Genomic DNA, 26,864 nt, shown 5'->3' with positions numbered 1-26,864 from the left:
GCCCCCACTGCCCGGCCGCCGCGACGCGGCGTCGAGGAAGGAACGTACCGCCGCACCACCACATTAATTTCCAAACATCACTGCTTTTCGCTATACCCCACTGATTACAGGAGAGAGAGCTCCTTCCCCGCTTTCAGCGCCCGTTCTCCCCTCCACTCGCGAGGCCCTTCCTTTCCCCTACTTTTCTCGCGCCACCGCCGCGTGTCCCATTCTCTGGACTTCGCGTGAAAGGCCACACCGGTACCGGTTCCCTCCCTGCGCATTATCATTTATCCTAATAAGCTCGTTCAGCTCTGCCATATCTAATCCTCAAACTCGCTCTCGTCGCTCTGGGTTTTCAACAGTTTTTAAGAATTCGGCGCGATGTATCGGATATCCTCCCATTCGATTTCGTTGCGCAACAAAGCGAACGAAATCATTAACGCACATGGCTATGAATATTAACGACGCCGGATCGATCTTTTTCTACGCCGATTCTCGCTCCGAGCAATGAGCGCTCTGATGGGTAAAATTGCACGGCTGCATAATGCGCCGTCCGGTCGTCATATAAATAAACGTCATCGCGCTTCAAGCTGCAGGAAAAAAACGTCGCTACTCTTATCCTGCAGTCGCTTCAGGATACCCGGTATATTATACATCGAGCTGAGCGCGAGAGTGGAATTAAACCAATTAGGGAGAAACGAGGAGGAGAGGGGCCTTGAACAGGGCCCACCACCATCAGCACTTTTCAGCATTACTTTGTGTACGAGCGCGACATTCCTCTTTCTCTTTTTCTCCGTCGTCGGCCGTCGCCAGGCCAGCACACACATGCTCGTGCTTATACCCGCGTCCCGCGCAGAGGCGCGCGCGCGCTGGAACTTATGCCCACAGTACGGCAGTACCCAACTACCCAACCCACAGCGCGGCTCGGAGGCGGACGCAACACACGCGCATCACGTGTTATAAGTCCTATGGCCACTCTTTTCCGTTTTCAGCCCATACATAACGATATATTATGCGGCCAGCTAATCTCTTCAGCGACCGCGGCCAAGCAGCCCTGCTCCTGCGATGCGTGCCTCCGCACAACATCATCGAGTGTACCCGCAACTTTCTCGCGTTCCTGAATACGTCAGTATAGCTGGTATAATAATAATGGGAATGGGTCTACCGCCCGGAATCCCCGCATCGAGGCGCTTTCGTTATATAGGTATATATACTTACACACTACTACACGACGCGGAGGCTTATTACTTGTTTTGCTTCAGCTTCTCCTTCAATTTCTCCCCCTCGTGCGAGCGCACGCGTGCTTATTGGTCGGAGCTAAAACCGCGCGAATCTGATGCGCCCTATATCTCGAAGCGTTCGTACAAAAATACACACCTATAGCTATCCGACTCTATACGCGCATCTGATCTCCTGCGGAGAATTAAAGAGAGAGGGATCGCGCGCGCGCGCAGGAACGAACGGGGTCTACTGGGCGGAATCAGGCAATTTGACGCCTTGCCTGCGCTGACCTTGAAGGACCAACAGACTAATACTGCGTATAAACCACATCAGGGGTTCGCTCGCGTCGACTTTCGTCCGTCCGTCCGTCCGTTCGTCCGTCCGTCCGTCCGTCCGTCCGTGCGCCTTCAATTTACGTTGCCTGCTCGAGTTTTTTTTCCGAAAGCGCGATTAGCTCAAACTTTTTCCAACTTTAGATCTCTCGCGCCCACGACCGAAAGTCAAATTTTCCGATGTTCTTTTACGATTACGACGCGCAGCTTATCTCTCGATCTCTATATCAATGTTGTCAAAATATTGACACGAACATTTATATTTTCAAAATTTGATATGTACAGCCTCAAATTCGTCGGTGAGTCACATTATAACGTGGACGTCATCGGTATTTTGAGTAGGTCTGATTGAAAGATAACCGCATGTAATTGATAAATTTCACGGAATTAAAAAAAACAGAGACGCTATAGATTAAACGCGTGACCAGTTAATCAGCTAACCTTAAACTTACAGCAAACACACATGCACGTGTATTGCACATATGTACGCAACGTTAGTACGTGATAAACCACTTTAAATCAGACGTGAATCAAAGTATGCGACGATATAAGATTATAGTCATCCCGTCATTTAAAAAAATGAATTTATGATCACGTGCGGAACGAAAACACTTATTGCGACGTTCTACATAGTAATAAGAACAATAATAAAGACATATAATACACGCGCGTGTCCTCTACTCTTCGAAAGATAAGTAAAGCGTCCACAGATTTTGCTTACGAACTGTTATAAACACTTCAGCGAAAGATTTAAAGCGTCGCCATCGGGTGGCTCACATTACGCTGAATCTTTGTAAGTGTATATTGTTTCACAGCTTTCGAAACGCAAGCATCCATTGCATTATTGGAATCGTACGTTTATTTAGCCGAGAATAAGTCGCATCATCGGAGACACGATTAGAGAGGCAGGGAGAGAGTTGCAATAAGGTTGATTCGTTTACAATGTGGGTGACACTGCATGTATTTTTGTGTCATGCTCTTGGTAATTCCTATGATGACGTATCGATCGTTATCATCACGAAGTGCGGAAATTGATCGGTATCGCAGTGAAAGGAAGTTTATACATTTATACTCATTTTTCTTCAAATACGAGAGTATTGCGCAAATAAATCGATGAGCTGGCAGGTGATGTATCGATGCGCGTGTATAGGTACGAAAAATCTCCGTTATTAATTGACAATGCTACGTAGGAAGCAGGATGAATGACGGTCCGCGTCCGCGTCCTCGGTTTATCCTGTATACATATACAATTAAATGCGCGTCTATACTTACTGATATCGCCTACGCGCTAGCCCAGATTCATTGAACGGGTATAGGACGTGTTTGTCCGGAACCGTTGCAGCTTGACCCAGACATTTCGGCGCCGAAAGCTCCTAGCGACGACCTCGAGCTTGCCTCCGCGATGACGTCTTTCAGTATAATAATAAAACTCCAACGCAGCATCCCCAAAAAACTCTCTTCAGGCGCGACTGCGCTTATATAGTTGGATTGCGTTCGAAAACAAAACATCTTGAATACTGAATATAGCTAGCAGTATAGACTTGACATAAAATTTCGATACTTTTATTACACCAGTAATCAGACATATAATCACTCGACTTTCATCCAAGTATCTCGCTTATACAGCAAGATTGATATTGGCGAGTTTGTTTTTTTTTTTCCAATTTATAACATTATGTCGAACTGGTATGTTGAAATCGAAGACTAACAAAATCAATTTGGTAAAATTACATACATGGACGCAGTTTGCCTACGCAACAGAACCGAAACTTCAATAACAAACCATTTCGCCCAAACCATATTCTTTTATCATTATTAAGTATAATTAGAAAATTGAAGACTTTTAAAACTACATTTATATATAAGCACATATAAGTTTTAATTAATAGTTTTTAGTTAACGGTGTGGTAGTGCATTTGTGTGCTGTATAGAGAAAGCCAAATGAGTCATGAAATATTCTTACCAAAGATTATGGCCGAGCATGGATCTTTCCATACTTCCTGGTGTTCATACATTTGCGAAATGTCAAGATGGGAATACTTAATGGAATCATACATACGGAAAGACCTGTAAGGACCAATGACGATTGATGAAGGGAGGTAAATTTGAAAAGAAAAATGCGCTTTGTTACCATTTGAGAACGGACATTTTTCATAACCCCGCGGCGGATTACGCAATGTTTGAAAAACAATTTTATTTATTCCAACGTGAAAGTATAAATATTGAAATTGCACGAGCAATTGCTGCAAAACATGTTGTTTGTACTCGAAATGGTTTTTTGTTTTGCTTGGACGAGATAGAAGTAAGTATAACGCATTGAAAGTACATTTTTTTATATAATAGCATGGACGTACCAACTCAATCCTTATATACAAATGCGTACTTGTCGCGCAAACTCGAACCCGCTGTTCTGCTCAACTGTCACATTTAATGCGCCGAAATTTTGATTACAACAGCATGTGGGGGATCTGCAACGTAGCCGAGGGAAGTAAAAGGGAAAAAGGGTCTGGCGTTATTGTACTCGCTTGTATTATATCGAAGCAAAGAAAAATTTCCACCGGAAGGTGGCCAGCTGCAGTCGCTCGCTTGCGCGCGTAGCGAGAATTTGCATAAGGAGCACAAAGGTATACCCTTTCTCTCCGACTCCTCTATAGACTATAGTCACTGTCGGTTTCTCGCGCGCCCTCTACTACTTACTTATATGCCGCAGGACGCGCCAGTTGATGTAGTGGCCGTGGTGGATCCCCGCGTAAAATACGCAAGGAGCAGCAACCGCATATATATATATATATATATATATATATATATATATATATATATATATATATATATATATATATATATAATAGTCGCAGGGACAGAAAGCATATTATACAGCCATCCGAGTTTACATAGCTACAGTATAAAGCCATGCATAGGCATCCACATTGCACTGCAGCCGTGCGTATATTATAATATACAGGTATATACAGGGCTCGAGCTTCGGCTGTTATGTAAGCGCCGCAAGAGAGCAAGGAACGAAGAGCGCGAGAATGGCCTCGCGCTCGCCAGGTCCCCGCGGCATAAGTAGGTACCTATACAGCGGGACGCAGTTTGGCTTTTTAGCTGCAGCGCGACTCCAAGACATCTCGCTTCGACACAGAATTGTATACAAGTATATATACATACGCGGACAGCGCAAGTGGCGAGCGACCGATGGAAATTTCCATTGCAGCGCGCGGCGTGTGTCGGCACGCCGCGATACATGCCACGCGTACAGTCGAGCGAAAAAGCACCGTTCGCTCGCTGCTCTGTTCGATCCGACATCATCCTATTCTCCACTCCGTCTATTTTGCTCCGACGCCTGAAATCCTCGCGCCGCTTCAATTTGCAACCGGTTGATTTCATTTGCCTTGAGCCGACGAATGTGGATCAACTGAAAATTGAAGGAATATATGTATATATAAGACTGTATACAAATGCATTTATTCGGGGATGAGACTCCCCTGATAGCACAGAACGGTTAAAAAACGTTTAAAAAGCGTTTAAAAAAATACCGGAAAACGTTTTTCAGAATTAGTTGAAAATATGTTTAAATAACGTTCATAAAACGTGAAAAATGTCCGCATCTTAGATTTGTTATTATAGAATTGGTTTTATAAAAACGTAATTTTAACGTAAAAAATACGTAGGATAAACGTTGCAAATACAGTAGATAAACGTTTTTTTTTAAACAAGTATTAAACGCTTTTTTTAACAAAAATGAAAGCCATATAGAGGTTTAATCATACGTTTTTGTATCGTTAATAAAACGTTTATTTTTAAACGCTTATGTGTCGTTTTTATGACGTTATAGAAATTTATCAAACCGAAAAATGCTTTTTATAAAAAGAACGTTTTTAAAACATGAAAGGGATGTTTAATAAATGTTTCATTCTACACCAAAAATAAACGTTTTTAAAACATCGTGATCAATGTTTATAGATTTTTATTTAGAGGTTTGTTACAAACAACTTTTTGATGTACAACAAAAGGTGATTAACAATTATTTATTTTATAAAAGGATTATGAGAGCAGCATTCAGATTGCCCTCAGAAAATTATTACAATGTGGCTCTCTTTTACTCAAAAACAGGCTACAACAATAATTATTTAAAATATTGTGTCTTAATATAGTAAGTGCAGAATATATACAAAACGTACGATTAACAATATTTTGATTTTAAATATAAAATTTCGATTATACCATGTATCAGATCGCTTGTATACATTATATGACTAATTTTCATGATCATAATACTCTAATGAAAAATTATTATTAATTTGCTTCAAAATTGTAGGTATGGATAAGTGGGAAGACTACAAAGTTTTCATTATACGGTAACTTACATAATTTCGCTAAAATCGATCCGCAAGAGTATGATTGTAAATTTTCATTGCTATATTTCACTACTTTAATATTTAAAGTCCTGGAATCTAACGGATAAGAGTAAAAGTTATCGATTGTTTCCAACGGTTTACCCATAATGAACTGATTTTTGTCTATGTTTTCAACGAAATTTAAGCATTCGACGACCATACCATTTTTTAATAAGACACAATTACTTTTGCTATCAGCAATATTTAAGTATAATGAGCTTTTTCTAAAAATTTGAAACTGATTATCTCGTGAATGAGATGGAAGTATAGGACCATTATAATAATTTTTTGACAATACAGAAGTTTTGTTATTTATATCCACTGAATATGTTTTACATGCTACGATTTCTCCTAATCTGCGATGTATTTGCTGCAAAGGTTTATCCCCTTTTCTTACTAATTGCTTTATTTTTCGGATGTGATTTTCGAAACGAAAAGCACTGAAAGAGTCTAAGCAACCGTACTCTCTTACATCTCCAACGACATGTAAAAGGTTATGAACGTTATGCGTCACGTTATTAGCACCATATAAAACTTGAAAACTTTTAACGAAATTCGTCAAAAGCTGTTCAGCATAATGTAAATAACAATCATTAGAAGACAGAATAGGGTTAACTAATATTGATATAGCCACGTGCAAGAGTAAAAAATTAAAATATGCATTTTCATCTAAAATATTATATAGTACTACGGGCCCTGAGTACAACAAAAATTGCCTAAGCTCGTGCGCTTTCCACAAACGTCGAACATTTTGAAATTTTCTCGGCTTTCTGCTAAAGTCGGACGGCATATATTTTTGTAGGTTCACTAATCGGTCAGATATCATTTTTCGCTGATATTCAGATAATTTCACTTTGCTTCTTCCGCTTATCCATTGCTCAATTAATTTTAACGTTACGCCCAAACAAACGAGATGCATGTAATCTAACGGAACATTTGTGACCAATCCGAAATTCGGAATGTCAGCTAGAATGGTTCGTTCACGTTGATACTCTTCATCCACATACTTATAATCTCTAAAATCTTGATCTGTTCTTAAAGTAGCAATATCACCAGGAAAACAAATTTTATTTAGCCATTCACCTTCTTTCTGACACTTTGTACAACTGCAATATCCTGTGTGATATTTCACTTTTAAGATATAAGCTTTTGCTGGGGCGTCACATATGAGGGCTCGTAATGTGATTTTATATACTTTGCTATCACACTCGAAACCATGATTACATAAAAGTATTAATTCGTCCACAAACATTTTGACTAAAGTGTTGCTGTCGGGAGGCTTATCTTCTCCGTGATAGATGCCAACTAATTCGACATCGTTCAATACTGTTTCCGAGCATGAAATAATCCATAGCCCTTTTTCGGAGGATGTGGCTAAAGGAGCACCATCGATGTTGACAAGCAATTGTATTGAATCAACGTTTATATTTTTTTCTATAAAATTCAGCACAAAAATAGTAATGGCACGTTTTAATCCATAATGGCAATACTGTCCATTATTCATTTGATGTAGTTCCGTAAATCTTGGCGTTTTCAATAGACTACGAGCGTCTTTTGGGAAATATGTATTTGTATTTTCCCTCAAGATATGTAATAGGTCATTGACCGCAACGTGAGGTATAGTATGGATGTACTTCAAACAGAAATTTCGAAGAGAATCAACAAATTTGGCATCTTTTCCATTGTTATCAGATAAACTGTCAGTCTCTTGTGAATCACTTTCTGAGTCACTACTTATTTCACTGTCATTAATATTCTGTAGGAAAAGCATAAATGGATCAACACTATGCATTTTTGCCTCTGTTCTTTCTTTTGCAGATTCTCCAAAATCACTTTGCTGCATTTCATTGATACCAGTAGATAAAGTATTACTATTATGTACATTGTGAGACTTTTGTGAGCAAACATCATATTCATTGAATTTTTCTACACTTAATTGCTTACAATATAAACTTGCAGTATTATCTTTTTGTGTACAGATATTTATACATGCTTCAAAATTCATATCATCTGCATAAGTATCCGTATTATTCACATTTTTATTATGTTCTTCGTTTTCTTCGCAATCATTTTCAAAGGTTTGGCAGGCTAAGTCAAGATATTGTAAAAATTGAGCATTTACATCTTTCATTATAGATGCTCTTCTTTCACTGATTTGTCGGCGGATATGCCTTGTCGTATAAGGTTTGCCATAACACTTTCTTGGCATTTTAAAGAATTAAAACCAAATACCAGTTTTAAAGTTTCGCTCTTGCTTTTCGAAGTAATGAAGCTGCCGATACTAGGCCTGTTGCAATGAACAATTCTTGCGTTTATTCGTGTCGCTTATAAGAACATGAATAGTTGACGTACAACATCAACTTGCTTGACGATGGAATGTCGGGTTATAAGTTGGATCATGTACATAGAATTCACTCATTGACAATAGGAACGCCTGCAGTCAGTCCAAACTGATGATACTATAAATCCGCTTTAGGATATGTCTGTGAAAAATAGATTCTATTAATATAATTATTATTATAATATTAAATTTATTTATTAAAAAATTATAGAATATAGCAAAGTTAGAACTTTTCATAAATGAATGCGAGAAAGTGAACAATTACTTATGCATGTAAAACTGCACGAAACTCTGGTGAAAATCGGCTAAGCTTAGGTTCTGATTCTAAAGAATAAAAAACAAACACCTGTATTAATAAACTGCTGCTCTTGCTTTTTCAAGTGAATAAAGTGCCTGTTTATGGGACCTGTTACAGTGAACAATCCTTGTGGTCACTTAAGTAGGGCGTCAAGAGGCAGGGTGTGCCGTTAGCGCAGATTATTAGACAAATGTAAATCAGCAACACTTTTCTTGTTGCTGCTTCGATCATACGTAGAAGTGATCAAAACTACTGCCAATTGTAGTACATTAACAAATATTTGATCTTACGATTCTCTTTGTCTCTCTTTCTCTCTCTTGATAATCCTCTTAAAGGAAGAAAGAATAGCATCTAAAATCATTAACAAAAAGTCAAAAAAATTGTAAGATGAAAATTAAATAATAATAAGAATTAGAAGCGAGTGGAAGAAAGTCCAGGTAACAAAATTATTTTCAATTAAAGTTACCATCAAATGTAAAATATACGTATTACTATACAATATCAATGCTTGATTAGATTTATAAATTCAAATAATTTCAGAGTTTTTACTTCTATTTCAAATATTGATTTCCAAACAAAAATATTTCTCACATGATATATCATACTATGATTTATTACACTGCAATTAAATCAATCTAAGTCAGGCACAGTTAGTCACATAAGTTTGTCCATTACCTGCTTTGTTTTCTGACTCACCTCGGAAAAATCTGGATTAGATGACTAAATTACCAAATTAAAGTCTTCGTTATGATGTTATCACCAGTTCTAATATGAATGAAAAAAGAAAAAAATTAGTTTGCTAAATTTGCAAATAATTACAAGTACATAAGCATTGCTTTTTAATACATGGAAAAATACATACCTGCAAACAGTAGTGGCAACTTCTGGATGAATAGTAATAATGTTGGCTCGATATCTATCAGCTTAATTATCGCAATGCCTCATGATAAAGAAAACATTAAACATGCAACCTAATGCAGTATAAATGACAACGTTCAACAAAGATTCCTTCTCATTTGAATGGTATTGATGACTTTAGGTGAGCTAAACAAAAACGAATGAATTAAAGATCTAGTTCTGTTCAAAACATATATGGATACATCTACACATGGATCATAGCTATAATAAACAAGAGCAATGAAATTCATGCACTCCTTATAAATTTTGTATTGAAAATAATTGTTGCGTGTAATATGTCAAAGATAATAATTTTCATTATGAAAAACAGGTTACCGCGATGGATTTAAGGGGACACGACACCTTTAAATTTCAAAAAATTGATTTTTTTATTGCTTATTTTGACATGAAATGTTCCGTAGACCACGCTCCTGGAACCCTTTTATCAACAACAAAAAAATTCCCGCAAAGTTATAATCAAAATACTAAAACAAAATTTTTATCGTTTTTTCGTAAAATTGCGTATTTTTCATTTTTTGTCTAATATGACTAATATTTTTAATTTTAACTTGTATAAATTTAATCTGAATAAAATTTTTATTGTAAATGTTGAAAATACATTTTTTTTGCCGTAGAGTATATATGTATATTATGCTCCGCGTACACATTTTAGTAAATAAATTCAAGCGTATTAATAAGATTTTTTTGCGTTATTTTCGAGATAAATTTCTAGTTTCGCTTCTCATATGAGGCTTCGATCGAACGTAGGGACATTTATTTGAATTCAAATATCGCGCGCCCGGGCGCCACCTGGGGGCAGATTAGAATCCATGTATCGGAGAAGGACAGAGCGACCGTTCTGCTGTTCTGCTAGCAGACAGCAAATATTTCAAAACACAGCTGATATAGTCCTGGGATGTGTTTTACACTGACCAAACACAGCTGATATTTTAATACATAAAAAAAAAAATGATATTTTTCAAAAGTGTGCTTTAATTAATCTAAGTAGTGTTTGTAGTGTTTTTGGGGTTATAGCTTATAGCTTATAACCCTAAAAAGTAAAAATAGGTGAAGTGTTAGTGAAAAAAGCAGAGCAGTGAAATTATTTAAAAAAGTGTGAAGTGTAGTGATTTGAAAAATATGTGTGATAATCGAGATGCCAAGGAAAAGTTTACAAGTACCCATCCTGACAAGAAGTACTCTCGAGGAAGAGGCAAGAAGAGACCAAGAAGATTTGTAGGAGCAACATGCGAGGATGAACCTGCCGACAGGAGAAGACCTTTAAGTTTAGCAACAAAGATATAAACTCCAGCAGTGGAAGGAACCTCTGAGGTCAGGAATAGATTGATTGATATCAACATTCTATTTCCTGCTCTCGAGGAACTTTTGATTTGCAAACAATGCCTACAGATGTAATTACTTTGCCAGTTTTATAACTTCATTAATAAGAATTTTTGCGTTTATCTTTTGTCAGATATTTTTGATACGATGTTGCTCTGATTTAAAATCCATCACACCTATACAGCTGAAAATACGTATGGAGATTTGATTTACAAAGTTGTAAGAAGACATCAAGTTCAATTTCCCTTAGGTGATATATTTTTACTTGTCATTACAACGGGGAACTGGAAATTTTGTTTTGACGTCAAAATTTTCACAAGGTTGTCGGAGTGAAAAATGATAATAAATAATGTGAGTAAAATCCAAGTTAATACAATGTTTCAACATTGTTAAACAAATATCCTACGTATTTTTAGCTTTATAGGTGTGATAGAGTTTGTATTAGAGCCAAAACCATACTCAAGAAATTTCTATTCCGATGTTCATCTCATTTTCTTCTTAGACTCATATAAAATCTATTACACCTACAAAGCTGAAAATTGGTATGGAGATTTGTTTTACAATGTTGTAAGAAGATATCCAGTTCAATTTACCTTAGGTGATATACTTTTACTTGTCATTATAACAGGTAACTGGAAATTTTGTTTTGACGTCAAAATTTTCACAAGGTTGTAGGAGTGGAAAATGAAAATAGACAATGTGAGTAAAATCCAAGTTAATACAATGTTTCAACATTGTAAAACAAATATCCATACGTATTTTCAGCTTCATAAGTGTGATAGAGTTTGTATTAGAGCCACAAAACCATACCTCAAGAAATTTCTATTCCGATGTTCATCTCATTTTCTTCTTAGACTCATATAAAATCTATTACACCTACAAAGCTGAAAATTGGTATGGATATTTGTTTTACAAAGTTGTAAGAAGACATCAAGTTCAATTTCCCTTAGGTGATATACTTTTACTTGTCATTACAACGGGGAACTGGAAATTTTGTTTTGACGTCAAAATTTTCACAAGGTTGTCGGAGTGAAAAATGATAGTAAATAATGTGAGTAAAATCCAAGTTAATACAATGTTTCAACATTGTTAAACAAATATCCTACGTATTTTTAGCTTTATAGGTGTGATAGAGTTTGTATTAGAGCCAAAACCATACTCAAGAAATTTCTATTCCGATGTTCATCTCATTTTCTTCTTAGACTCATATAAAATCTATTACACCTACAAAGCTGAAAATTGGTATGGAGATTTGTTTTACAATGTTGTAAGAAGATATCCAGTTCAATTTACCTTAGGTGATATACTTTTACTTGTCATTATAACAGGTAACTGGAAATTTTGTTTTGACGTCAAAATTTTCACAAGGTTGTAGGAGTGGAAAATGAAAATAGACAATGTGAGTAAAATCCAAGTTAATACAATGTTTCAACATTGTAAAACAAATATCTATACGTATTTTCAGCTTCATAGGTGTGATAGAGTTTGTATTAGAGCCACAAAACCATTCCTCAAGAAATTTCTATTCCGATGTTCATCTCATTTTCTTCTTGGACTCATATAAAATCTATTACACCTACAAAGCTGAAAATTGGTATGGAGATTTGTTTTAGAATGTTGTAAAAAGATATCAAGTTCAATTTACCTTAGGTGATATACTTTTACTTGTCCTTCCAACAGTTAACTGGAAATTTTCTTTCGACGTCAAACAGTTCACAAGGTTGTCGGAGTGAAAATTGAAAAAAAAAATTTTTAGTAAAATCCAACTTAATACAATGTTTCAACATTGTAAAACAAATATCTATACGTATTTTCAGCTCTATAGGTATTCCAGATTTTATATGAAAGCAAAAAGAAACTTTCTAAAACATTTGTCATAAATGTCTTACAACGCCCCAAAGCAAAAATAGTTATTAATAAATGTATGATCAGAAACCCCTGATCAGACCCTTATCTGAAATCTCACCCATAAAATGAAAAATCATCAGTCGTAGGCCTGAAAAAATATCAATTTCGAAGGGGGTAGTTGAGTAAAATTCATCACGGTCGTCACTTGTCGTTAAATAATAATATAAGTGATTGCACGAAATCTTAGAGATACAGCTTTAATGTAATGATTGCCATTACTCTCCTCTTATCAGTTATAATCAACTAAAACAATAATTTTTAAAAGTCGATAGAAACTATTGAGTAAACACTAAAACGTTACAATTCGATAATTAATGCGACATCTTGTATATACTAACCTATGCAGCGTTTCTTGACTGATGGACTTTGTGTGTCTTGTAGTTGGTGTATTATGCAGACACAACTACAATCAATATACAAATCACTCGACGAGACAATTCGGAACAATAACTGTCGAAGATTTTTCATACAATATGTATGAAACATGTGCGATACAGTCCTGTTACCCTCGTATCAACGTACAAACGTACAATTCCTACCAGTTCTTACCAGAATTTTCCGTAAGACTTCTAAAGAAAAAACGTTTGTAGTTCGCAAATACTTATACATATAGCGTAAGTACCTATCGTGCAGCAGGTATGCCTATACGCCTATACCCGTGTCAACCTGTTCATAGCGATCGCAGCTTTCGTAAAGTCCCGTGGGGTCGCGCTGTACAACTTATACCTGAGTATATAGTGGGCATGGTGAAGCTGTTATATTTGCGGGTTAGCCCTCATCGATGCTCCTCCTCTACTCCCTCCGTTCTTTGTTATCCGAGATTTTCTTAAACGTGCTGTGACTGCCGAAGTGCCGAGTCGGAAGTAGCCTGCCCACAAAAATGGACGACGAAAATTGTTTCAACGATCAAGGAACATGGTATGTAGTGGTTTTTGCGGAAAATGGTGAAGAAAAAGAGTCAGTTGAAGCCATTCCCGATTTTTGGATACTTAATAATGGAGAAGATGCTATGTGGCCACCATGGACAAATGATCGTAAAACAATAAGAGCCATCGCATCCCGCAAATCTCCTGAGGATAGTTGGTCTATTTGCAAATTGAAGAAAGTTTACAGGGATTCTGGTATGTTTTTATTTTACATTTATCTACTTTACACGTCTATAGGCATTAAAACGATTTGATAAGTAAACGCAAGCTTTCATTGCTTCGTATGTACATATATCTGTATATAGAAAAGATTTCTATGTACAAATTGGCAATGCGTCTTATTGTTATGGTCTTATGTGCTCGCCGGTGTTGGCTTTTCACGAGCGGCGGGCGCTCTTATTTCCCTCGCGTTTGTCTTGAACTCTCGAAATTCTTAGTATACGCGCCAAGCTGTGACCTACGGACGATCGCATAAGATCATCAGCACGCGAAAACTTTGTGCCTTGCACTTTTTAAGGGGAGGGAAATAAAAGCGCCCGCCGCTCGCGAGAACCCGACATAGCGACGAGCTGCTGTGACATGCAGATGCTCTTTCATTGGCCAAGCCCGATCGCTCGTGGACGATGGCATACGAATCGGCCGCACGCGAAAAGTTTGTGCCTTGCCGCGTTGAAATATCGCCGCTGGACGACGGTAAGTTAGTAGCGATGCGCCGCCGCGGCAGTGAGGCGCGCTCTCTTCATTGGCGGAGCTTGAACACTACGGTCGATCGCGCGTGATCGGTCGCATTCGCCACTACGTGTGCTGACAGTACAGTATTTAGGCGAGTATAAGTATAATCACGTAGCGTAGAGTCTGTTGATGGCCGATATAATCTGCGACGCAGTTGTTGCACCGCATCGTCGCGCAAAAAGAAAATAATTGTTTTATGCGCGATACCATTATTGAGTTTGATTATTCTATAAACATGCAAACAATTGATGCTGTTTTATCGTTTCTCGCTTAGTACAAATTAAAATTTCGTCTTCCCGTCTACTTTGGTTTTCCTTCGTTACGAAATGCATGAACCAGGCATAATTACTTCAATAAAGATTTGTTTTTCATTTGTTTACTCGAATGAATATTGACGTAAAAAAATGTTTGCATGATATTATATTATTAGCACGTTATTGTAAATCTATTTTTCATAAAATAGGCTACATTTTATACTACGTACTATTTTATAGTAAAGTTGATTACAAAACCTTTTTTATAATACAGTTATATTTACTATCTAAACAAGACTAGTTAAGAGAGATGGAATGATACTATAAAAGAACGTTTTAAAATGCTTGTAAAACAGATGCATTCTTTGGAATTCAAAATGCCTAAAATTGCAATAGTTAATAATGAATATAGCGCTACTTTGAAACATTCTTATAAAGTTAAATAGTAATACTTGTCCTTACATATATCTACATATTATAAATAAATCATCTCAACAGTATGTGACACATATGGAGAAGCTGCCAAGAAAGCGGAATTTGCAGAGGATACGTCAGATTTAAATGGCGAATACGAGAAACTTGTAGATCCAAAAAATCGCAAAAACCTTAAAAGAAGGGCGCTAGAGTCTTCCGATGATAATGGCGATGACGAATTGGAGACAAGCAGCAGAAAAAATATCAAACAGGATGAAATTTCAACACCATTTTCAACTATAGCATCCTTGCACGATGTGCCAACTCCACCAAAGCAAATGTTAATTGGTAAATTGACAATATTTTTAAAATTTTTAACTACAATAATATCGAATAGAATATAGAAATTTGAATGCATTGCTCTTATTACTAAAGTCATGATGATTCATATATTACTCTATCTTGAAAAAAAGTATATCACTGTAAAAATAAGGACATTAAAAAAAAAATAAATATATTAGCGTCATTTTAAAAAAAAAATTTTTTTAATCACCATAAATTCATAAATCTTGTTATTGAATAGATACACAACAAAAGGATAATGTAGAAGATATCAAACAGGAGGAAGATAATGCACATGAACCCGCACAGGAATCTGACGAAGATGAACAAGAGTCAAAGAAACAAGGTAAATTAAATATCAGTTTATAGAGAAACCAGAGCATTGGTTATACACAATTCAATTAAAATAAATGTTGATAATTTAAAAAAAGATTTACTACAAAACTTACACAAATGTTTTACTATTTTTCGCGGATTTTTTCGCTATAAATTTTATAACAAGCTATCTATAATTACTATAAAAGTTTCATAATATTCGGTTATAAATTTTATTGAAATATCACTTGAAAATACAGACGTAAAAACTGACACATTTGTATTCGATGAAATGAAGAAATCTGTTCTACAAAAAATTTATGATTGCTATCAATTATGCATTTCATTTTGCGTACACAAGATGTACAAAATTGAAGCCTATGCCTTTGAATAAATTAATAAAATTCTTAAATTTCAGCAGATGCTGAAGTAGATAAAAAAGCTAATGAAAGCGAGAAGCAAGGGCATGTTGGAGCAGGAGTTCATAATTTCTTATCGGCATTAGACGCCGTAAGTGAAGAAGACGACATGTCACAAGCTGCACATGATGATACTGGACCTTCCAATAAACCTACAGAGCAGTCGGCAGGATCAAATTCCGACATAGAGAGTAATGTCGATCATAATGAAAATAGCAGGAAAAAAAAGAAATGGACAGTACCGAAAAAAAATAATGGTAAATATATAGTTAAAGTATAATATCTAGTTTAAAAACAATCAATGTCAAATCACAAATTTAGCAGGTACTCTAATTTTCCCGATAACACCATCAAAAGAGTTTCAATCCCATCTAGTCAAAGTTAAAAAGATTCAGCAGAGTAATGTAAATATCGAAAAATTAAAATTAAGCATCTCTGACCGGAAGAACGAGAGTACAGATAGAGGCTCTACGGCCAGTTCGGCAAGAGACAATGTAAATCTCAAAAATCCTGCACCGATTACATCTGCAAGTACTATTATTAGTAAGTAGCGCAATTTAATTTAATAATAGCCACAATGCTAAATCGCTAGATAAATTATAATTAGATGATCGCTTTAAATATATTTTTTTTTGTCTTTTTCGGTATAAATTGTCTAAAAATTTAAACAGTTATTACTTTAAATGTTTCATAATGTTCTGTTATTAATTATTATAGATCTTTATTGTAAATATCATTTTTGGAATTGTACATCAATTCTTTTACATATTTTTATTCGGCCAAGTAACGAAATGATTCTACTAAAAATTCATTAATGCGATCATTATGAATTTAATTTTGTGTATAAAAAATAATAAAATTTATGAATTTGACTAGATGATGATGTGCAAGCACCTAAAGGAAATAATGAAGGCGATAAGCAAGATTATGCTACACTTGGAGTCGGTGGCTTCTCATCGGCACTAGACGTCTTAAGTAACGATCCGAATTTGTCGAAAAATCAATCGACGTTCAGCGATGTTAATGATGGGCAGGAAGTAGATTTTTCAGAAGATGAGCAAAGAAAAGGTAAATACGTCTTAAAAATTGTAATTATTTCCGTCAATTAACATAATTCTGGGTCATCTTCTATTTCATTTAATAATTCATATTAAAGTTTGAAAAAGTTTAATTTTTGATGCTGCGTAAAAATATCAATCTCCATTTTTTAATAAAATTTTAAATGAATTCATTGTTATTATAGATTACATTGATATTTATGTTAAAAAATTAATTTTTATTACTTATATGCAGATTATTCAAGTAGATACTCCCTCAATCAACGTAAAAAGCAGTCGTCAGGATCAAATTTAAAAAAAAAGAATGCAAACGGAAATCCTGTACCCCGTACATCTGCAAGTACTACTATTAGTAAGTAACACACACACACACACATTACAGAAAGAAGGCTATGAAAATTGCAGAATTTTCATAGTCTTATATTCTGAACAGTACAGGCAATTAAATAAGAATACATATACTTTTCGATTCAGGCAAGGATTCAAATACAAATAGTAAAGAAAAAACTCCGAGCAAGAAAATTGCAGCATTTGACAAAAGTGGTGTGTAAATCAAGACTTGTTTGAATGATCATTAAAAAAAATTTAATTTTACTAACAGATTCTTATACATATTTTAGGGATACTAACAGTGGCTCAAATCAATAGTTTGTCTGACAGGGACTTAATCGTTCATTCAATATGTAAGTAAACTTAATTTTATTAATACAACCTTTTGGAAGATACGATGTCTGTACGTCTGTCTGTTAATGGAAAGTTTGAATATTTTTAACGTCAAAGCTTCTCATATAACAGATACATGACAAGTGTTATGGCTGACGTTCTAAATATTCAAAGTTTCCATTAACGGTCAGTGTAATAAATTATTTTTACATAGCTAGCTTCAAAAATTTATCACTTTTCAGTGCTGATGCAGACGATTCTAACAAATCAGATCAGAAAAAAAGTTAACGAAGGTACGAAGACTACGCGCTTTGAGGAGAAAACAAATGAATTATTTGATATAGGAATACTGATCAAAGAGAAATTTCCTTTGCGCTCAAAGGCACAGTTTGATGTATTCAACAATCATTTGAAGACCGACAATGAATTCAGAATGAGATTTGTAAGTATTATTTTACGTTTCATTTTGAATTAAAAATAAGCATGTTTAAAACAAATTACTCATTTTCTATTGTACGTTTTAATTTTATGTACGAATCGTTATTTTAGCATCTACGATTTACTAATTATATTTTTTTTTGTGAAATGCTATCTCTGATTATAAATTAGAATGTTTAGATAATCGTTCCCTTTAATTATACGAAATATTTACAAGTATACATAAAGTAATTAATTTTTTACTTGTATTTATTGTAGAAAAAATACTTCGAGTCACTAGGCGAAAATGATGGTGCTGCAATTGCGCGTAACATCCTCAGATTAATTATAACTGATAACGTAGGAGTTTTATATAGTCTAAAAGGCCAGTTAGAGAAAGAGAGATTTGATGACAAACCGTTCTACCATATTTTAGAGGGTAAATTTTAGTTTAAATCAATAAAATTCTATTTTTTTATCTTCTTATTTACATAACTTTTATTAATTTTAGCTGCTGCTATGAAATGCACTGTGAAAAATAAAGTGAAGGACATTCGAACAGCCGTTGGCAATTGGCTAAAATCAAGTAAAGGAAGAATAGACGCAAGGTAAACATTCAATGGGAATAATTTTAAAATTTTACATTTTTGTCATCATAATATCTTCATTTTTTAATTAAATTATATAATCTACAATTATTTTATACGGATATTTGTTTTACTAGGCTGGAAAGTGAAGCGAAAAAAAGAGAACAAGAAAAGAACGAAAACCTCGAGAATAAAGGAAAAAACGAAAGAAAATCAAGAAAACGAAGGTTAGGGGTTCAATAAAGAATATTAATTATTAAATATATAATATATATTACCTTAAATTATGTATTATTTTTTGTAGCAAAGTTGACCCGATTTTAAGCGAAGATGACTCATATGATGAAGAGGACTCATAAGATGAAATATAACGAAATATAGTTTTAAGATACTAAATATTCAATATGAATATAATTGTTAATCTAAGTTTGTTAATCTAAGTTAATCTTAAAAAAGCTAAATATTCAATATGAATATAATTGTTTGTAACAAACCTCTAAATAAAAATCTATAAACTCTGATCACGATGTTTTAAAAACGTTTATTTTTGGTGTAGAATAAAACATTTATTAAACATCCCTTTCATGTTTTAAAAACGTTTTTTTATAAAAAGCATTTTTCGGCTTGATAAATTGCTATAACGTTATAAAAACGTCAGATAAGCGTTTAAAAATAAACGTTTTATTAACGATACGAAAACGTATAATTAAACCTCTGTATGGCTTCCTTTTTTGTTAAAAAAAAGCGTTTAATACTACTTAAAAAAAAACGTTTATCTACTGTATTTGCAACGTTTATCCTACGTATTTTTTACGTTAAAATTACGTTTTTTAAAACCAATTCTATAATAACGAATCTAAGATGCGGACATTTTTCACGTTTTATGAACGTCATTTAAACATATTTTCAACTAATTCTGAAAAACGTTTTCCGGTATTTTTTTAAACGCTTTTTAAACGTTTTTTAACCGTTCTGTGCTATCAGGGTCTTCTCCTTGGCTCGCATCTTATTGTATTATTATATAGTCGCATACGTATAACGACAAACCAAAAAGTTATTTCAAGCCGTCATCGATAATACGTAAACGATTATCATGCCAAGCTAAATAAAAATATACATAAATAGCATTTGCAAATGAAAAAATTACTTTTCACGCGCGCAAATCGCAATAACAACCCATCATAGTTACATTCTGTGGATCGCAGGAAGATTGGGGCTGATTTGTTTTACGAACGAGCGCAACATGATTTCCTATGATAAATAGACATAATATAATATAGTAAATTCGTGACACACTATAATCACGTTTAATAAGCGATCGTCCACTTATTTGCATCAAGTGCCGCGGTAGCGCCACGAAGGCGAGTTTGAGAAGCAGACGAAGCCGCGACGCCCGATGCCCGTGACACTATTTACTTTCTATATTGATGAAAAAAATGCTTATTGTTACTGTTCGTAAGATTTTTTGGCTTATTTGTATGTTTTCTGAGCTAAACTATGATTTCCAACAAAAATATTAGTGAAAAGGCTGCTTATTTTTATAATATGTGAGTGTATAATCCACAAATGCTAAAATTACGTTTTTCTTCTTCAGCCCGAAATGTGAAAGGACCGTTAAGTTAGCCGCAAGAAGTGTTAGGACCGTGAAGTTGGCCGCAAAGCTATATATAGATGAGAATTGCTTTCTCAAGAAAATATAAAAATATAGTACGATATTTTGAATTAAGAGGTTGCCAGTGCATACTCTGCGTTCCGGAGCTGTAACAGTAATTAGCTTGCCAGGGTAGTGTAAAAATCATTCGAGGAAGGTGTCTAGAGGTACAGGATGGCCGATAATGACGTCTAGGTAGTTAGCCCCGTGGTTTTTGGTGTCTAGGTGTAAAAATCATTTAAGGGTGGCGTCTAGGTGTACAGGGTGGCCGATGACGAGGTCTGGGTAGCTCGCATCGTGGTTTCTGGTGTCTATAGGTGTAGAAATAATTCGATGGTGATGTATATTAGAACAATCAGTGATTTCATCTTAGTAATAAAAATGTTACAAAAAAGCTGTGGTCGAATGGTGCTAAAGATGCTTATATTTTATTTTTACGACTTTGAATATGAAATACTCTAAACAATTTTAAAAAAAGGATTGAAATCTCTAAAAAAAATTAACTCTTAAAAAAGTAAAAGGTTTGGCGAGTTTGATATATTCCGCAACAAAATTACCGATAGAAAAGAACTGAGAAACGGGCATGGCAATTGACGTAGTAATTATCTTGAGAGTTATTCTTTGCTTCATTACGATTAAATATAATAAACATGACTTTGTTTGATTGATATCAGTTCTTTTCTATCTGTAATTTTGTTGCGGAATATATCAAACTCGCCTAACCTTTTACTTTTTTAAGAGTTAATTTTTTTTAGAGATTAGGCATATACCAATGTTTCGCATCGATGTAATATAATGTCTGCAACTCGTGCCGAGCCAAAAATCCCCATAGTGAATATTATAATTTGTTTGCCTAATAAGCTTGTTTCTAAGAGCCATCGCACAGGAGCATATTGCTACAAGCGAGCACAAGTCCACAGTCATCTAATATGTATACTTTTAAGTTAATTTAACATGTACCGCGCCCAAAATATATAGGTATAGGCTTTAAATTTAAAGTTTTCAAAAAGTTTCCAAGTGAATAACTAAATGGTTTCTTTCCAAATAATACCAAAGCGATAATAGTAAAACGCCATCATTTGCCCCTTGTACCGCATACATCCTGCTTTTTTCTAATAAGGGCATGAATAGGCCCGTTTTCGCACAAAGAAAGCGGATCGATGAGTGATTGGGCATTTCAAACCGTTGACTACAGGAATGAAAATGACAAATATTTTAAACATTTAAAATCGGTTAAAAAATTATGTATGAATTTGGAAAGTCTTATAAATACTGTCATTTGAAAAAAAAAACTTACTTTTTGGGAAAAAAATACGTTTTCATGATACGTGCACGAAAAATGATATTTTTCGTGCATGTAAAATGAATGGAAAATCGAGTTTTTCTTAGCAGCGGAAAAAAACTACTCCCTAGTAGTACTACTAGAGTAGTTTTTTCCTCACTCTGCAGCCTATCCGATAGATGTGTATGTCTATATAAGTATGTTCAAAATTTTCAAAATTTTTGAAGTTTTCGAAACTTTTAACATTTTCAATATACTATTGTTTTACTTTGAAAAGCCCTCGAATACCCCCCCCCCCCCTACCCCTAGTTGCACAATATACTATTAATCATCATACCTATACATAATAATAATATAGCCTGATGAAATCGCCCATCGAAGCACGTAGGTTTACAGTTACAAATAGAAACTTTTACATTATAACTAAATTATTTGCGTCGCCTAAAATAACATGGTTATAATAAGTTATAACGTAATGTTTAGTTATATTCAAATTCACGCGCCACCTGAGTGCGTGCTGACTACTGACATCTTGTGACGTCGAGTACAGCTATTTTCTTGCGTTATTTTTTTGTTTTTCTGGAAATTTTTTTTACTTTAACATATTAATTATTTACCAACGTCCAACACTGTAAATTACGTTATAGGTCGCAGCATATAGATGGCGGAACTGTCTATACAGCGTGGCTGACTCACAGTCACGACTGTCGTTGCATTGTCGACTGTCGTGCAGTGTTTGGACTTTGGAGTTCAACAATGGTCGAACGAATATTCTTTTAAACATCCGCATAAGATGCCTTAGCTATACCAAATCTCAGATTATACTTGAGAAATAAAAATGTGAACATTTTTCTGCCATTCAAGTATTGTTGCTTTTATGTTTTGCGACGCCAATTAAACTAATTTCTCTCAAGAGGTAAATATATTGGATTTCACGAGTGAAATTTTTAAATAAAAATAAATATAATGCGCTGTAATATTTTATAAAAGCTGATACTTATGTATATTTTTTGCGTGTTTGTGCACTTTTTAATGTAGCGTCCTGATCTGCAATCAAGACAAGACCATTTCAATCATGTTTAAACTACTGATGGAAAACTGCATTGGAAGACACGGGCAAGAATACAAGTGTTTTATTTGTCATTGCACACTTCCGTTTGATAATTTTCAAGTTATTGAAGAGCATATACAAAAGGAACATCATAGGGCTGTTGCCGATATCCGCGCATGGCATAAGATACCTCAGAGTAAGGAAGTGAAAAAACTTGGTTTACTCTCAGAAGAAGAATACGAAGAGCTCGTTAAAAATAAAATAATTTTTAAGATTAAACACTATTATTGCTATTACTGCAAATGCTCGCTTTCTAGGCCAGATGAGCATATAGGAGGTAAAGCTCACAGGAGGCGTTATGATTTTCAAAATACGCATATTAATGGTAGATCACGGGATAAAGCTCCAAAAGTGGAAATCAAAAAAGTATCAAAACCAAAAGGGAAGGAGAATTTTTTCAGGGGAACTATTTCTCTAAAGCAGCATCATATAAAATTAGTAGAATCCACAAATACTTTTGTTTGTGAAATTTGTGAGTGTTCTCTTCCAGACCAGAGCAATGTTTTCTGTCATATTGAAGAAAATGTTCACGAATATAAGCTTGCACAGCAAGAAGTTAATCCTGTTATCCAGTTACATAAAATCAATTGTGATATACATTGTAAAAAATGTAATATATTGTTGAATAACAATGAAACCTTGTTGCAGTGTCACTGTTTATTCCATTTATACAAAGAACAACCAAACATCAAACTGGACATAGTCAAGTTTCAATTTGATAAGAATCACCAAGTAGATATCAGTTGTTTACTATGCAATGTCACAGCACATAGTGATAAAGAAATGGCAGTACATTTGGATGAGAAAAGTCATCTTGACAGTTTAAACCTTTGGAATCGTTCCATACGCAGAAATTCTAGGAAAGTACTCCCCGATGCAAGTGACAAGATCGGAATGAATTCAAAAGAATTGGATAATTATATTTTTGATCCTGCTGAGGATTTAGAAATCTGCATGAAAGATAAAAACAATGAAAACATGATAAATTTAGAAGAATATGACAAATTCTACAAGTGTTTTTTATGTAGAAAATCATTTGACAGTATAACCACATTATTCCAGCACTGCGGCAAATCCTTTATCCATAATCATAAATTGAAAATTTTTTTTATGATTTATAATTCATCGAATGCAGTTGACATACAAGATCTATTGGTAACAAATAATACAAGTAGATCTTATTCTTCACGTGCAACTAAACCCTTGAACAATGCCAGCTCTAGAAATTTAACAAATACTGTTCAAGCCAAGCCTAGTTCAAAACAAGTTGATAAAACTGTTGACAAAGTAGTGAAAAAAAAAGAGAAAAAAGATAGAAAACCCAGAGAAAGAAAAAATCCACTTGCATACAATCAGGATATATTGGACATTGGTGATTCATATATTTCAATGTGCCTTGAATCTGGAAGTGAAAATATTTATAATGTCGATAAGGATGCAATTCACCAGATGGAATTTGGAACTTGCTTGACAGTAAGCATGAAACCCTCTATTGTCTGTGAGCCCTTTAAGCATGAAAGAATGTGTATTCCTTGTGGATATAAAATCTTGCCAAGTTTTTATTATTTGTGTGAACACTTGCAACACGAAATCCACATTCAGAATCTGGATGACATGGTAGCAAGTAACAAAGATTTTGACGGTTACAAAGATCAATTCAGTGATCTTGATCTTGCTAAGTCATACATGCTAGAAGAATCAGATGAAGAAGTAAAATGTTTTGCGTGTGAAAAATTGGTACCCAATTCGGATAATGAAATTAAAAATCACATCTGTTTGCCTGCTCACATTCTCAAGATGCAGCTTTGCAAGAAAGATGCTGATATCATTAATGAAAACATGTCGATATTTTTAAAAAACTTGTGGTACTATATAGACAGATTCAGCTGCAAATTATGTAATGTGCGGTTCGATCGAGAAATAAGATTTGTAAAACATTTACAAGATAAACAGCATTGTTCAAGTATTTTAAAACTTAATGAGAAAGAGAATAATAAAATAAATATTTGCTTTGGTTGCTGTTCTTGCTGGTTTGGTGAATCAAATTACATGCAACATTATACAGAACCTCTTCATATTCAAGCATTTAAACGATTTGATGAACTATTACCTCAAATACCAAAAAAGGCAATCACATATTTGATGAATTCTGATCAAATAGTACAAGACTTGATAGACGATTCAAATGAAATAGCATATAACCAACAATACAAAGAACAAAAACTATTAGAATCTGCTGAAGAAACAGTAAGATCTTTTTATCCTAATGTTAAAGCTTATGCTTTTGGTTCAAGAACTTCGTATTTAGGTCTTGCCACCAGTGATGTGGATGTCTTCATAGACTGTGAAAATAAATATTCCGAGATAGGATCGAAAGAAGTAAGTCAGGCCTACATTCAAACTACTAAAAATCAATTTTGTAAAAAATATGCACATATTTGGAAGAAGGAGAAAATTTTATTAAATCCAAGGGTACCCATAATGAAAATGGAGCATAAAACAACCAAGCTCAAGTGTGATATTTCTTTTCTAAGTGGTTTAGGAGTTGAAAAATCTAAATTGATCAGGTAAATTGGTATTTTTATCTTGTGTACATAATAGCAAAGTTATTGAATAATTCACATGTTATTTTTTTATAGAAACTATGTGATTGCATACAAACATTGTCGCAAGCTCATATTATATTTGAAACAATGGTTTTCTATGTGTGATTTGTATGGACCTCAAGCTGTTAATGCTTATGCTATTTCTTGGTATGCAATATTTTTTTTACAAATCAAAGGAATCCTTCCTAGCGTGAAAAAGCTGATTGAATGGAAAGATCAATCAAAAATAGTTGATGGTAAGATATTAATTAATTAAAACGGTAAAAATTTATAATATCCATTATTATTTAGTTTATTTATTGCAGGGTGGCAATGTGGTTTTCCAGACAAATTGACTGTGTCTGATACAAGTTATTCTTTCCAAGATATCCTACAAGGTTTTTTTTCATACTATGCAGAATTTGACTTTTGTACTAATGTGGTTTGTCCACTTTTGGGACAAGTTTTGAAGAAACGTACCTTTGTTACTTTTGATGACTTGCCAGATGGAATGGAAATTTACAAAAATCGTGTTCAAACAGAAGAAATGGAGTTTTTCAGATATGATTCTCCAATGTGCATCCAAGATCCAGTTGACCTGACTCAAAATATAACTAAAGCTGTTTCCAAATATCAATTGAGATATTTCAAGAGTTATTGCGCCCAGAGTTTTAAGATACTGTCTGAATAGAATATTATTTTTTTATTTTATAAACATTTTTTTAAATGGGTGTAACAATAATTCAAGTTCTTATATATTTTTTTAAATATTTTTATTTCGTTTCTTTACTACATAGATTTTACAATGCTTTATTTTATTTGTTCAAGAAATGAACAAAGTAGGATTTTTATTTTTTTTTTATTTTATATCTGTGTATGTACGTACATTATCATACATGTTGATGATGATTATACCTAACAATCATTAATCAAAAAATTGTAATAACAGTTCATAAATGATGGAAAACATTTGTAAGATACTTGTAAATAAATATAAATTTTACACAATCATTGCTGATTTAAGAAAGTTATGAATTAGTTTAAATTGACATTGGGAATGCATCAGCTATATGTATATAGTAGGGTACTATCATACTATTTCTTTGTTCTTCAGTAATCTTATCTATTGATGAAGGAATCAGGCGGATAATTTGCGCATAAAAATAGTATACATATAATATGCCTCCGACCAGGTAAAAGAAGAAATTAACCCGATGAGGGACGAGATAAGGATGCTAGCTACACGCGCTAATCCTTAAGTACCAAAATTACGGATCTGTGATTTCGGGACACTCCTCCAGGTACAAGAAGTGGTTCTGAACAAAAAGATGGTACCTATTAACAAGGTTGTTGCTCGTTCCCTGCGCCTCCGTTCCGCCCCTCATTTGTTC

The 26,864-nt window shown here is 34.4% G+C and overlaps 3 protein-coding genes across 14 annotated transcripts in view; 2 read left to right on the top strand and 1 right to left on the bottom strand.

Annotated features, from left to right (window-relative positions):
* Window positions 1-5,485: 5,485 nt before the first annotated feature.
* LOC116416179 overlaps window positions 5,486-26,864 on the bottom strand; it is a 68,646-nt gene continuing 47,267 nt past the window's right edge. Inside the window, exons 2-6 of one of the 3 annotated variants that reach the window (XM_031923655.1) lie at window positions 9,434-9,615; window positions 9,268-9,336; window positions 8,680-8,922; window positions 8,539-8,597; window positions 5,486-8,415 (exon numbers count right to left, since the gene is read on the bottom strand). In XM_031923655.1, coding sequence (XP_031779515.1) covers window positions 5,832-8,141 — 2,310 coding nt within the window. In that variant the 5' untranslated portion in view covers window positions 8,142-8,415; window positions 8,539-8,597; window positions 8,680-8,922; window positions 9,268-9,336; window positions 9,434-9,615 and the 3' untranslated portion in view covers window positions 5,486-5,831. Of the gene's footprint in view, window positions 8,416-8,538; window positions 8,598-8,617; window positions 8,923-9,267; window positions 9,337-9,433; window positions 9,616-13,055; window positions 13,192-26,864 lie in introns of those variants that run through there. The other 2 variants (XM_031923654.2, XM_031923653.1) reach the window with 2 other exon arrangements.
* On the top strand, window positions 10,346-19,365 carry LOC116416181. Of its 9 annotated transcripts, none has more exons than XM_031923658.2 (15): window positions 10,346-10,880; window positions 13,568-13,838; window positions 15,128-15,391; window positions 15,627-15,731; window positions 16,122-16,376; window positions 16,441-16,662; window positions 16,996-17,187; window positions 17,413-17,529; window positions 17,652-17,720; window positions 17,798-17,860; window positions 18,083-18,282; window positions 18,537-18,696; window positions 18,769-18,865; window positions 18,982-19,071; window positions 19,149-19,365. In XM_031923658.2, the coding sequence occupies exons 1-15, from the start codon at window positions 10,869-10,871 to the stop codon at window positions 19,201-19,203; spliced, it is 2,172 nt and encodes a 723-aa protein (XP_031779518.1). In that variant the 5' UTR covers window positions 10,346-10,868; the 3' UTR covers window positions 19,204-19,365. The 9 variants fall into 9 exon arrangements, with proteins under 9 accessions (XP_031779518.1, XP_032452745.1, XP_031779517.1 ...); XM_032596854.1 differs by having other exon boundaries at window positions 10,514-10,880; window positions 16,444-16,662; XM_031923657.2 differs by having other exon boundaries at window positions 10,516-10,880; window positions 16,119-16,376; window positions 16,444-16,662.
* LOC100117932 lies at window positions 22,349-26,484 on the top strand. 2 transcript variants are annotated; one of them, XM_001601993.6, is made up of 4 exons: window positions 22,349-22,693; window positions 22,816-25,455; window positions 25,528-25,730; window positions 25,800-26,484. In XM_001601993.6, exons 2-4 carry the CDS (start codon window positions 22,853-22,855, stop codon window positions 26,162-26,164), a joined length of 3,171 nt encoding a protein of 1,056 aa, XP_001602043.2. In that variant the 5' UTR covers window positions 22,349-22,693; window positions 22,816-22,852; the 3' UTR covers window positions 26,165-26,484. The 2 variants fall into 2 exon arrangements, with proteins under 2 accessions (XP_001602043.2, XP_016844667.1); XM_016989178.3 differs by having other exon boundaries at window positions 22,479-22,693; window positions 25,786-26,484.

The sequence above is a fragment of the Nasonia vitripennis genome, chromosome 2 (assembly GCF_009193385.2).
Source record: "Nasonia vitripennis strain AsymCx chromosome 2, Nvit_psr_1.1, whole genome shotgun sequence".
Taxonomy (NCBI): domain Eukaryota; kingdom Metazoa; phylum Arthropoda; class Insecta; order Hymenoptera; family Pteromalidae; genus Nasonia; species Nasonia vitripennis.
Note: the sequence above shows the minus strand (reverse complement) of the source record. Positions and strands in the feature narration are given on the sequence as shown.

Bases quoted from the DNA above. Each gene is read 5' to 3' on its own strand.
- LOC116416181 (XM_031923656.1), top strand. The intron at 16,663-16,995 runs GTAAGTAGCGCA...GAATTTGACTAG, and splicing joins ATCTGCAAGTACTATTATTA to ATGATGATGTGCAAGCACCT. The intron at 17,861-18,082 runs GTAAGTAAACTT...ATCACTTTTCAG, and splicing joins CTTAATCGTTCATTCAATAT to TGCTGATGCAGACGATTCTA.
- LOC100117932 (XM_001601993.6), top strand. From the start codon at position 22,853: ATGTTTAAACTACTGATGGAAAACTGCATTGGAAGACACGGGCAAGAA. The intron at 25,456-25,527 runs GTAAATTGGTAT...ATTTTTTTATAG, and splicing joins GAAAAATCTAAATTGATCAG to AAACTATGTGATTGCATACA. The intron at 25,731-25,799 runs GTAAGATATTAA...TATTTATTGCAG, and splicing joins TCAATCAAAAATAGTTGATG to GGTGGCAATGTGGTTTTCCA.